This window comes from Notothenia rossii (assembly GCF_949606895.1).
Source record: "Notothenia rossii genome assembly, chromosome: 12".
Classification (NCBI taxonomy): Eukaryota; Metazoa; Chordata; class Actinopteri; order Perciformes; family Nototheniidae; genus Notothenia; species Notothenia rossii.
The window spans coordinates 6343249-6356659 of NC_136911.1; the positions used below are offsets into that span (position 1 = coordinate 6343249).

General features: G+C 42.1%; 1 protein-coding gene across 2 annotated transcripts; it reads right to left on the reverse strand.

The window, feature by feature from the left end:
* Positions 1–73: 73 nt before the first annotated feature.
* On the reverse strand, positions 74–13299 carry nsmaf (neutral sphingomyelinase (N-SMase) activation associated factor). Of its 2 annotated transcripts, XM_079661496.1 has the most exons (31): positions 13142–13299; positions 12204–12290; positions 11377–11455; positions 10415–10476; positions 10011–10047; positions 9844–9894; positions 8810–8881; positions 8585–8632; positions 8353–8405; positions 8105–8234; positions 7946–8017; positions 7749–7857; positions 7284–7460; positions 7009–7088; positions 6674–6764; positions 6099–6162; positions 5790–5841; positions 5491–5611; positions 5223–5354; positions 5099–5141; positions 4853–5019; positions 4271–4382; positions 3925–3983; positions 3377–3444; positions 3223–3290; positions 3020–3143; positions 2767–2850; positions 2491–2641; positions 1384–1486; positions 1044–1153; positions 74–901 (listed from the first exon to the last, which is right to left on the reverse strand). In XM_079661496.1, exons 1-31 carry the CDS (start codon positions 13177–13179, stop codon positions 807–809), a joined length of 2739 nt encoding a protein of 912 aa, XP_079517622.1. In that variant the 5' UTR covers positions 13180–13299; the 3' UTR covers positions 74–806. The 2 variants fall into 2 exon arrangements, with proteins under 2 accessions (XP_079517622.1, XP_079517621.1); XM_079661495.1 differs by having other exon boundaries at positions 5099–5354.
* Positions 13300–13411: the final 112 nt, after the last annotated feature.

A 13411-nucleotide genomic window follows, 5' to 3' on the forward strand; every position in this document is an offset into this window, starting at 1 on the left:
CTATCTTAAGCTCTCAATGAAAGAGAGCCCTCAGTACTAGTGAGCATTAAACGCACCAGTCTCGAAACAGATGTTGAAATATAGGTTTGCTATTTTTATAAATGGTTATTGGATCAGTTAACGTTTCCTTGTACATGTTGCTTTAATATAAAATAAAAAGGTTAAGCTGTTAACTCCAATGTGTCCTCGGTGTTCTTTACAAACAGATAAGCTCTCTCTCTGTTTTCCCTTTGGAGTGATTAGGCTTCTGGAGTGATTTTGTATTAGCAGAAACAGCTGAACAGGTAAAGAGTTACTACAATTTATACTCCCATCAAATAAGTTAAAGGAATATGACAACACAGTTTAGCTGGTCACAAAACCTTAAGGTATTCCCGGATTACAAAGAGACCTGTAACATTAAAGAAGTATTAGGAGACAGCAAAGTTGATTGAATAATGATAACACCTGAGCAGCATGAAGCATCAATTGACATTTAAGATCCATGAGTTCTAATTTAAAGCTACAAAAACTAAGATGATGCAGACCAAATAATACATTTAAAAAAAAAAGATCCTGCTCTCATGCGCAATACTGCAACTGGACATTCTCTTAATAAGCAGAAGCGACTGTATGACCTTTTGTTTGGTTGAGCATTGAGAGCAGCTAGGAGAAAGCTGCTCTGTGATACTGGACGTGTTCAGCTCCTCAACAGTTTAGTGAGTCTCTGTTTGAAGTCAGATAGTCATCGTCTGCAGGACACTTGGCCGCTTTAGTCCAGAAAGGTTTTTATCTCCTCAGCAGATGGATTGTGAAGAAAGCGTCCTTTAACTCTGGAGCTTCCAGAAGACGATCTGTCTGTCCTCCCCGCCGGTGATCACCGTGGAGCACAGCTTGCTCATCCACATGGCCGTGACAGCACCTTTTACAGGAGGAACACAATATGCATCATGACCTTATCATTTCTGAAGTACACAGAAAAGACCTACTCATTTGAGGTCACATTTAGCATTAGAGCTATTGGTACAAATCATGCACATCGACATTTAACCAGGTAGCTGTACCTGAGTGTGCGGGGATCCTCTTGGTCACTGTGTTGCTGAGCAGGTCCCACAGCAGGAGGTCACCTGACCCCCCCCCACACAGCACCGAGTTCCCGTCCCAGCAGAAGCACCTGAACCCACAGCAAGAACTCCTTTTGAGCTGCAGCATATATCATATGTTCTTATTTCAATGGGCTACAGTTGTTAAGAGCTTACGCCCAGGCTAGACTAGGCAACGTAGAGACTAATTCAACGTAATATACATACGAGGAGAACATTAACTTACTTCAATACAAATACATGAAACAAATAGTAAGTTGCGTACGACTGTGGCGCTGAAATCTGCCTCTCCTGCTCTTACCTCTGCTCCTCCTCAGCTTTCACAGACGATATCACCATTCCTGTCTGGACGTCAGTGACCTTCATACAGGAGTCAGCGCCGACACTCAGGACGTGTCTGCTGTCTGAGGACACAAGTGTTGATTTGGGATGTATAGATCTGTCATATTTTCAACACTATGCCGTTTTTTATTCTTCACATTTTCGCCATTACGTTATTTCTCAGATTTCTGACATGCTTATAATATGCAGTTTTATTGTATGGCGACATAGTATACTATGTGGAAAAAATACAGAAAACAAACATAGTTTAGTATGTCGATAAGAATGACAAAAACGATCCTATAGGCGCGTTCACACCAAGTGCTTTTCCCACAAAGTTTCCTCAGAACTACGATTTAGTTGCGTTCATACCAAAAAGTCCCAGGAACTAAATTAGTTCTAGAGAACCTTTTTCAGTCCCTGCTAGAGAGCAGGGACTTTCGTGGGAGAAAAAGGTTCCTGTGTCTGATTGGCTGAGCGGAATGCAAACCACGCCTCGTGAAACTCCCCAAAACTTTTTTGAAGCTGCCATTTTATTATTCTCGCATTACATTATTAGCATTAGCCCAGCGCAGAAACGCAGAGACTAACTTATGGCAACACAAAATAAAACATGGGAGCGGTGGAGATGAGGAGGTGTCGGCGTTCTGGCCATTTACTCGGAAGGCTTCAGTCGAAGCTGCTGGGAGTCCCAGCAGCTTCGACTGAAGCCAGTCCCTAACTCCGGGGACTTCGGGCGGCAGTATACGCCGTGAAGTTGTTTGCGGCCTGCCAGTAAACCCAAAGCAGAAGAAGAAGAAGGGACGTCAGCGGCTTCATTTGCCTAATCCTCCCCCAGGAACTAATTTCCGGTGTGAACGCGATCTGTACTTAGTTCATGAGAACTAAAGAGTTCTCAGAAACCTTTGTGGGAAAAGGACTTGGTGTGAACGCGCCTTATGCCTTTTTTCCATATTTTCAACAAACTATACTATGTCGTTTTTTTCATATAGTAGAAACCAGGCGTAGTTTCATTAAGCATGTCGAAAAAATGCAACATAAAATCTCTTATCTCTGGTGAAAATCAGCGGGCTGGTGTAACACCCACCTGGACTGAAGGCCGTGTGGTGGATGGTCCCCGTGTGGCAGTGGACCTGCTGCAGGGGCGTGTAGCTGCTGGTGTCCCAGAGGCTGACCGCCCCGTCTTTACAGCCCGACACCAGCAGGGTGCCCGCTGGATTCAGACCAATGGTGTTCACCTGCAGGGAGACACGCGTGCATGTTTTGAGTGCTCTCTACTACCTTTCAGTTCCTCTTTATGAATGACAGCGATAATAAATAATAAACTTGTGCTTCAAAATGCAGTGCGAGCGTCCACACTCACCCCAGCATCATGTTCCAACTCGGCCAGTAACTCAAACTGGGATCTCTTGTGATTGGACGAGCTATCAGAAGGGCATTGCCAGACCTGTGAAACAAACAGCAATGGTCACCTCTCTCTTAGACACAACACAAAATGACTTCATGCACATTGCTGTCATGTTGTATCACTGCCATTCTTCCCCAACTCTCAATCTTTCTGAGATTTATGTTGCCTGATAAATCCATTGCTTTATAAACAGCATCACTTTGTTTACCTTGACGGTGGAGTCCCAGGACGCCGTGTACAGCCGCTCATCAAACCAACACATCTCACTGACAGCGTCGTCATGGCCCATCAGAGTGTCCTGCCGCCTGCCGTATGGGATGGAGTAGAAATAACTAAGGGAAGAGAGACATGGATCAGTGTGTGTTCACGCAGATCCTTTTGATATCATTTGTCCTTGGATATTATACATACACATTGTTGTCCCAGGAAGAACACACCACCGTTTTTCCATCGGCCAACATGAGACATGATGATAATGCCTGAAAGAAAGCCACATCGTTTATTGTTCAGAGAGTTCAACATGTTTAGAGAGATGGTGAAACGTAAATACAGCTGCATACTGTACCATGTTAGAGAAGGACATGCTTCTTTGGAAGTCCTTCAACTCTTTGGAAAACATTTTAAGGGTTGAGTCTGGAACAAAGAGTCATACAGCTGAGTATTGCAGAGTACACCAGTTTGTTTCCCCACCAATGAGAAAACACCCATTTCAGTTTAAAATAAACTAATCAGAGGATTTTTGAACCAATCTGCTATTTGTTCTCCCTTTCTACTTGGATGAACTAATGCAACCGTTAAGTGTGGTCTTATCCCCTGTGAGCTTCTTACTGGGATGACATCATTTTGCACCATAATGGAGGAACCCCAACGGGCCACTAGAGGGAGAAGAGGCCATACATTGAGCAGGTATAAAACCACTTCCCACAATGCCACTCAAATGACTCCATAATGAAACTTAGGGATGATGTTACCCGTTTAAAATTACACAAACTAGTTATTTGTTACAGAGTTAAATCTTAAACCAGTATGGACCAGAATTTAACAGGTGAAACTAAACTGAAGAATAGTATTTTGGTCCTTCTTGCACCTCTGTGATCTATATATTCTCCTGACCTTGGGATGTGGAGAATATAGCTGCCCCGTCCTGGGTCACAGCGATGCCGCTCACAGCCCTGCACGTGACACAGAAAGACTCAATTACACGAGAACGGGCATACGCATCCAGAAGGAAACGTGCAGGGGGGGGTTAACATAGCAGTCACACTAGTACATTTAGCAAAGATGTATGCAAGCAGAAACCTGTCCTCGACTCACACTCCTCTACAAATGTCTTCACAAATATGATTTTCTGCAGCTGCCGACCCGATACTAGCTTTGCATGCACTTCCTCTTGCGTGAGCCAGAGCTTTTCTCAGTTATATGTGGACTAGCAGTTCAACCTGGATGCCTCCTGACTTACTCTTTGTGGATCTTGTGGCTGGAGATGGGTTTCAGATTTCCGATGTTCGCCCAGGATAACTTCCTGCTCTCCTCCGTCAGGTCTTCAAAGGACGAGTCCTCACTCTGAGAGGCTGCAGTAGGGACAAAGAGGACATCTTTATCAATGCCTGGTGGTGGATGCAGCGCATGCCAGTCTACCATTATGCCATTAATCACTGGAAATAGTGATTAATGGCATAATTTTATTTATTATTTCTATTTCCTTGTAAAATCAGCAAAGAGATTATCTCGGTCGGTTGAAAATGTTTGGACACACTACATGTTATTATTAGACACATGTTGTTTTTTGTTTAAGTGCTTTAATGACATATTTCACAGTTTGCATGTACCCACCCTCAGAAGAAGAGAACTACTCTAATCTTACGGGGATGATTCACTGAAATGCAATGCCTCCCAAACCGCACAAAACTAGAGCTGCATTTACAGAATACTCAGACTATCTGTCTTCTCCAGATAAAGCCAGGAATCATCATCGGCAGCAGACCATGCAGCACTTTGCACGGTAGTTTCTGAAGGTTTTTAAGTTTGTGTGTGATTGTACCTGGAGACAGGTCGCTCACAGGTGAGTTGCTGCTGGGGCTTCGGGTCATGTTGTGAAACCGGGGGGTGATCCTCTGAGGGTGAGGGGTGGTAAACAGCTGTTTGGGCGTCTGGCCGAACTCCAGGATCTGTGTCAACATGGCGATCCTCTGGTCAGGGTCCTCGATGCTTCAGAGAAATGGAAAGTTAGATCAAAGAAATAATGACAAATATCTTTAATAATACTCATGAGTGGTTTTCCATGTACCTATCACAGTCTACACCTCCTTCATAGGTCAGAGGGTGAAACACTGAAAAACAAAGAGATGAATGTGAGCTTTTTCCACGTCTGGTTGGTTTGATTTGAAAGAAACAGCTGCAGGTCTCTTCACCATTATGGGCTGCGAGAGCTTCACTGCCTCTCTGCTTGAAGCCGAACACCAGGTCGATCCACTCGTGAAGGTGCTCCGACACGTACTGACTCTCCAGCGCTGTCTTGTGCTTCTGGAGGAAATCACTGGTATCTGGAGTCAAACAGGACACAGTGAACGTGAGAGTTTTAATATTTGGTAGAACAACAGAGACAAGAGTATACCATAATGTTGTCAGCGGGTGTAACAGAGATGACATGCACACCATGAACAGATGTGAGGAAGTTACCTGAGGCCCAGGGCGGGACAACCACATCCCCGACCAAGCTCCCGTTCTGTCTCCTCCCCAAACCAAGATTACGTTTGTTTTCCAGGAAGCTGCAGTCAGTCCCATAAAACTCTGGAATCAACTGCGAACCAGGAAGAACATTCATACAAAAACATCCAACTCATTCTTAGACAGAAACCATTGAAGACACCATGTTTGTCTTGGTGAATACTAAAACACACAATCTCTTAACTTCTAGAAAGATATTTGTTTCGTATGGCAGTAGTGTCTAAGTTACATTTACATAAGTCATGTTTTACCTCTTTGAAGTCTGTTGCCCCGTCTAAGCAGTTTTTCCACGTATCACCTATGCTGTAAGAAATCCAAGAGGGTCACACTCAAATGGAAAATGTAAGCAGTAAATATGCAGTGTTATTATTTTACAGACTAAATATAAATAGTATACTCAATGTGTTTGTACAGTTTCAGGAAATATCTTTATCTATATTTGAGTGTAACATTGTTCCAGATTGTCATTATTCCAAAAGCAATAAACGAGGGGGAAAACACATAGGCCTGATGTTCAGACGATATCCTACATGTCATGGTTATCAAAGTGGAGTAGATACCTATTGAACATGCGATCTGGGTGGTCGTAGCGGCCGTTCTGGAGACACAGCATGTGCTCAGGAGCTGAGGGGCAGAACACAGAAACACAGATGGCATTTAAAGTCAAACGTTTCCACGTCTTAAAAAAGATTTTCATTAGAAATGACCCAAGCTCTTTTTGTGTAATTGGTTTTTAGATTCCTGCAGAAATACATAGTTAACAGCTGTAGTGAAAGAGGTTCAATAGAGATTAAAATAACCCAAGAAAAGGCAATGTAACGTATTATTTATTGTGGTTTCGTTTGTCTTGGTCTACAGGGATTTTTCTACAGCCCAAAACAATGCGAGATATCAAAAAGGGGCTGCTGGATGAATCAGAATATCTAATAGCATTAGGTTTGAAGCATAAAGAAGTCTTTGAGGTTTACATGTTGGTTAATGAACTGACAGGCTTCACACCTCAGTCTATAACAAACAGAGACAGCATATTACAGAACAGACAAGCGTGCAGACCGTTCACAGCTTACACTGAATGGAAGCTGTGAATATAGAGCTTCATATACACTGGAGCTCTAAAGATGGAGGTGTGACGTACCGACTCGGACCAGGTAGAAAAGGACGTAGCCTGGAGACGAGTAGTGACTGCCGAACATGAAGCGGGGCTCAGGCATGCCTCTGTATCGAGACTGTGGACGAGACAACTCTGTTACTGATGCCAAATACACCCCTAAGTGTGCTACCAAGCAATCTCAGTTTACCTTTGCTATATCCATATTTTAAATGAGGCATTCAGTTGGGGTATAACCGGATCCTTTTTATGCAAATGAGCCTCATTGAAAAAACAGTACAATTCAAAAATGTGCTTATGGTCACAAACAGTTACAGCCACATTGTTAGCAACTTCACTAAATGTACGATTCAGAGACTCACCAGCAGTCGGTCTAGTCGCTCTTTGTTCAGAGCTCCCACAGGTTTGCTCAGGTCCCTGAACGTGGCCTCGCTGGTCAGATCTGGGAAATAGAGGGAGAGTATAAGCTACGGATGTATGTATGAATTCATATGGATGATTATAGCTTAATATCAATCCGTTACTATGACAACTTGATGATAAATACAGTAACCCTTGAAGCTGGATGCTTAATGAGCATGGTCACTATAGGGACCTGCAGTAATATGTGCTGTTATTTATGAATCAGGTGACCCACCTAACTGGGGGCTGGAGTAGTCTGCGAGGACCCAGGGGAAGACGGGGTACTGAGAGAGGTCGTTGCAGCTGCGGTCAGCCAGGTTGTTGAGGTGGAGCAGATACTGGTAGTTGCTCAGATGGCCGCGCTGCCACTGCAGCATGTAGCTCTCTGCTGTGTGCTCCGTCACGTGGTTCTCTGAGCGAGGAGGAGGAGGAGGAGGAGGAGGAGGAGGAGGACAGAAATGTTAGAATACATGTGTTTTCGGCTTTTACCAATAAACGCCAATATTTGTCATCATGGCATTTGCATCATTAAAGAGAGTTTTTAGAGAGCCTTTTTTCGGCCAGCTGAAATGAAAGCTGTTTGATGATAGGAACACAGACAAAGTCACATTTCAATCTATAAGACTTTCAAACTGTTGAGCTTCTTGCTTTACAGACACAAGGCCGTGTAGGAGGAACTAGAGATATTGAGCTTTCTCACCCAGGAAAGTAGCGATGTAGTAGTAGATCTCATCTCTGTCAGCCGTCTTGTAAAACTTCAGGTAGATGTCGGAGCAGAAGTCATTCTCAGTACAGAACACCTCCAGGCCCTGGGTGAGACGAGACGCACAGAGACACGAGGATTCAAATGATTTCGTCCGCATTATTAATGTACTAACTCCTCCCAGTCGTACGCACCAGAGGTCTGAGTGTATGCCGTCTCTTGTAAATCCTCCTCACTCTGTTGAGTCTGATCTGAATGACCTGCTCCTGGAATGACACGTCATATGAACATGATATTATTGACCTCAGCTCAATAAAAGCTCTCAGCATGTCCACTCAGATGTGGCGTCTCACCGGATATCCATTGAGAGGCTGGAAGTAGAGGCTTCCATCCGTTATGCAGACGTGGCCGGGGTTGGACACCAGAGGCAGGACCATCTCCACGGCACACTCCATGTGAGGCTTCTCTGCCATGCTCTGAAAGCTTCACATCAGTCCCAACAGTTCATCATGCGGCTGCATACTCCAGCAGACACTTCTTAATCATTATGTCTCATTACAAAGTGTAACAGACAGCGATATGTGAATCAAAGCGGACATACCAGTTTTTGTCAAAAGAAGACCTCGCCAGGCGTGATTGTAAAATGGCGGCAATCTAGAAATACACAAGAACTGTGTGTTTGATCATGAAAGTTACCATGCTTTAACAAAAAGAACCATGCACTAAAGGAAAGGAGGTCGAGTGAATAAAGTACACTTTCATCATTCCACCATCTTTAAGACTTGAGAGGCCCGCTGTGTGTGTGCTTAAACTTTCAGTATTGATTGACTCACCATCGCAGTCTGGTCTCCAAGCTTCTCCAGACAGGACGCCCTGTGGAGCTGCAAAATGTATCAGAGTTTAAATTAGCAGCAGTAAAAATCCAATGAATGCATTCCCCCTGTGTGGAACAGCTGTTTATTAAACACACTGCCCGGTTGCCATGACTCGGAGATATCATTGGATGTAAATGTACCTCCCAATCCTAGAGCCACAATTGTGGAGGAAAAGCTACGTACCTGAAGGAATGTCTGAACCACATCTTCTGTTTTACTCCAATCTTCCAACTGGAACGTCACTTTCTTTGCGCCCTGCCAAAGTGATGAGAGAAGTGTTTCAATTTCATCTCTGAGCCTTTTCTGTTTGATCTGCTCAACGTATTGCCATGTTTCAGTTTGAGTGAGAGAATCAGCATGAGATCAGTACTTGTGCACTGATGACACATCACTGTAGTCTTCAGATGGCTGAGGTCCACATTTGATCTGAGGCTGTGAAAACTCATATGTGACTGACAGTATTCTGCAAACTACTTAAACTCCACTGGCAAAAACAGACTCGTAGGGATGGGAATTTGAAAGCAAATGTATGATCGAAAATTCGACCCCCCCAAAAAAATGGTTAACCGATTAACCGAAAAGTATTTATCCTATAAAAAAAAAAAAAATGTGGATTTTTTTTCTTACAAAAAATTAAGAAATTAATTTTGAAAAATAAAGAAATAAATGTTCAAATAAGTATAGAAACCAAGTGGAATTTGTAAAAATGTATTGAACTGGTGATCACAGTTTGAACAGTTGACAGCTATAGGCCTACAGCTTTCGTACTTAAAACATAACTTGGTTTCCTGATGGATTTGGACATAAACGCGAGTGAAGTATAACCGGACGCGAGAGAGAGAGAGATCAGCACCTGCAGCTTTGCCCGCTGTGAGGGACCGGTGAGCGGAGCAAAACACACCTTTAGACCTGACACATTTAGCTATGCACTGTCGAATACATTGAATTATTCCATTTGATAATATGTAATCAACTTAGGCACCCCTCCCAAAAAACAATAAAAATATTCATAACTCATATTCCAATACTTGAATAATTTTGAATATTCTATGAATCGTTCCCATCCCTAAAACAGAGTATACCATAACACGTGCACAGACTTGCAGATTGGCATGGATGCATTTTGCACTAGAAACAAACAGACACATAAAGAGGAAAGTCCAGTCTGTGCAAACCGCTCCTGGCATTTAAACATCGTTATACATTCACTGACTCACCCTTTCATTTCTGTAAGGTGCTATGACATTGCTCTCCTTGATGTAGATAGCCTGAAATCAAAGTGTAAATGTTTATACTTTGTGAAGCTGTCATGACAAATATTCATTTATCTTTGTCCATATTTATCCCATTTGGTCAGCTGTGTGACATTTGAACGATGACCTACCTGCACACATGAAATAGAGATGACAGATGGTCTCGGACTATGAGGAAAACACAACGCACACCATAAGTCATTACTTTACTTGGATTCCTTTTTTTAAATGGAAAGTTCCAACCAAAACTAAATCCCAAATTTAAAAAGTGAAATTGACATTTAGGCAACATAGAATAACTTACAGCAAATGTGTACCAAACTTAACTCTCTGGGTTCGTCATCCAGACTTCATAGTGTGTTCTAAATCATCAAATATAGGTTGCTCATTTATTTGTAAATGTTGGTTTTAGAGTTGGTTTCTAAGTTTAGTTCCTAGTTTAACATTTGCATTCCCTTTTTAAAGTTCCCGGACCAGTTCAACCAACTGAATCAACATCAGTGTGTTGACAGCGCTACAGATGAAGAACACTCACTCATTGAAAGGGTTGCTCTCTCTCTCCACAAACTCTATCTTCTTGCAGTCTCGAAGAGGGATCTGCAGAAACAGAGAGGAGTTCAGGGTATAAGCAGAAACCCTGAAGTCATTATGGATTCTCTTTGAATCACAGCCTGTTCACTGCCTCTTTTGCAAAGCAGACGCACAGTAAAGAATATAACCTCCATGCAAAACATGCAAATGGATAAAGTGTGGGCAAAACTGGCTTTGATATGAATAGAGCATGGGCTTCAGTATGTTGAACAGGGGCGTGTCCTGGACCTGGAGACATCCGGGGCTTAGCCCACAGTGGCGGCGCCAGAGATTTCTTTTGGGGGTGTTGTGGGGTAGCTTGACGTGTCATAGAGGGTGCTCAAACATGTAGGGTTTCCCGTTAAGGTACCGGGCGCTACAGTGGACATTTCTATTGCAACACCCCCCACACGCACATTTTTATAAGGGGGAGTGGACCTAACATCCTCTAGGGGGGGTCCTCACCTCCAGTAGGGGGGTCCGGAGGCATGCTCCCCCGGGAAGATTTTTTTTTTTAATATTGAAGTTAAAAGCATCAATCTGGTGCACTTTGAGAGCAACATGAAGAGATCTATGGATACACCTCTCTCAGCACCCATTTGAAACAGAACTATAAACAGATTTACTTTTTGGATATTTTACAAATCCTTTCAACCCTTTTAAGCTGTATTTTTGTTTTACTGTCATATAGTATTTCATAACTGTTTGTCATTTATTCTGTTATTGTTTTTATAACTATAATGATCATATGAAGGTGTGCCTTGGAAATCATCTTTTGCATAATAATTGCATTCACTGTACACTGGAAATTACAATCCTGCCGTCCTCTCTAGTGTCACCATGAGGTTCAGGTAAAGCACGGTTAATGTATTATTATATTATTGAGGGAGAGTTGTCCGGGGCTACAGAAAAACTATTGAAACAAACCTTTAAAATTGGCTCTGAAACATCCTCTGGATCAAATATGACAGATCTGGAGCAGACCTTGAACGAGCCTCTGACTTTTCTGAAAGGACAATAGCTAAATGTTAGCTTTTTAGGACTTTTAGCCAAATGATAAAACAACATTTATACTTTAAGCACTGCAGTAAAGAATCCTTCAAATACAACCCATGAATACACATGTTTCAGAAGAAGCACTTTGTGTTGAAAAGTGGTGGGGACATAAGTGCTTTGATCAAATAAACATTATTAACATCAATAGAGCATTCACCGGGTAACTGCAGCGTTGGCAATGGCGTAAAAAATACAGCGTGCCGACTGGTACAAACTGGCATTATTATCACAGTAACATTTAATCATTTGTCATAAGGAAACTGCTTTTCACATAAAAACGGTTCCTTCACATCTTTGGAAACGTATTATACGACAATAAAACTAATATGTCTGCATAGTCTGGTGACTTTTCTTCCGTTTGCTCAAGACATTATAAAAGGATAAGATGTTGTTTGAACAGCTGCTCCTAACAAAACCGCCACAAGCTTAAAGGATTTGACTTAATATTAGTACATGCAAAAAAACTGACAAATAAATAAAGTTCTACAAACATAGCTAACAGGATATGATGTATTATCTTGTTCCAACCACTATTAGGGTTTGCATCACTCCATGGTGATGAAGATGATCACATATTACAGGAAGGTTGATATAAAAAGAAACTGGCGAACAGACAGAGAAAACACATTCATATAGTCACATATTGTTAGGTGACTGATGCTACTAGAAGATACAGCATATTAGAGAATATGAATTACCTCTCCTTCTCTGAACAGGTTGTCACGTGGTATGCAGTGTGCTGTTCAAAATAATATTCCTCCAAATCCAGCAACAGGAGGGAAAATCTACAGGAATACAACAATATGTTTAATGTCAAATAACAGGAATCTACTGTAAAAGGCAGCTGGAGTGTTAACCCACCACTATACAAACATCTAGGATTAGTATAGGGGACAATACAACCACAACTCATTGCGGAAATCTGAAAAGTTGTTTGAGTGAATGTTTAATGCAAACAGTTATTCACTTCAGCTGAAACAGTGGACGCTTAATTCTTCTTCCTGACTAAGTAAAGCCACAGTAAAGTGCACTGAGTCTGGAAATCCAATGCCTCCCTTTAGATCAGAACCACTTTGAAAATGACTTTAAAGCTTTTAAGAGATTCTCTTGTGGTAAATGTGAAACATATAGGGTCTAAGAAGTAATGAAGGATTTGATCAATCAATAAGACTTTTTCCATATGTTCACAACGGCCACTATAATGTATTTTATGCACTTTGGTGGATATCTCTGTGGAGATATTCATATCAGTTGAATATAGATAGTGTTGCTCCTTTCAGGTCAAAACTAGCTTCGTGAGGATTCATCTTTAAGGTCATATGGAGTCAAAATAAGTTGTATGTGTTCAGTTGAAGGAGACATTGGACATATAACGGTTTGTTATGAAAACACTGTTATTAATTGCGTTATCAAAAGCACAGACTGAACTCCTGCTGTTAAGCGAGGCCGCTCATTGTGTCTTCAATAAAGAAAGTGCATCACAAAGCTGACAGTGAAGCGCTCATTAGCGGAGTGGCCCAGCCTGGCGCTATAATGAGACTCAGCCACAGCCGGGAGAAACACCGGACTAAACCCACAGAATGACCAACACTTTCTGAAATAATACTATGCCAACAGAAGGAGACGCAGCACAAACCTTTCTTTAGTTCGTTCTTTCCTCTTTAAAAAAGCCATGACTGCACACCATCCTTTAAAGAAGTAAAGAAACACCGAGCAGTCTGTTCTGTTCGCATCTCTGTAAACACGGAAACTTGCTGGATACCACGTGACGTGACTGCATGAGACAAACGATACCATAACAATAAAAAAGGAGAGGCTCCACTCCGACTGTATTTCGGGATACCATAACGAATTAACAACATTTAACCGAGATACCTTATCAAAAATAAAACAAATGGCATGATAA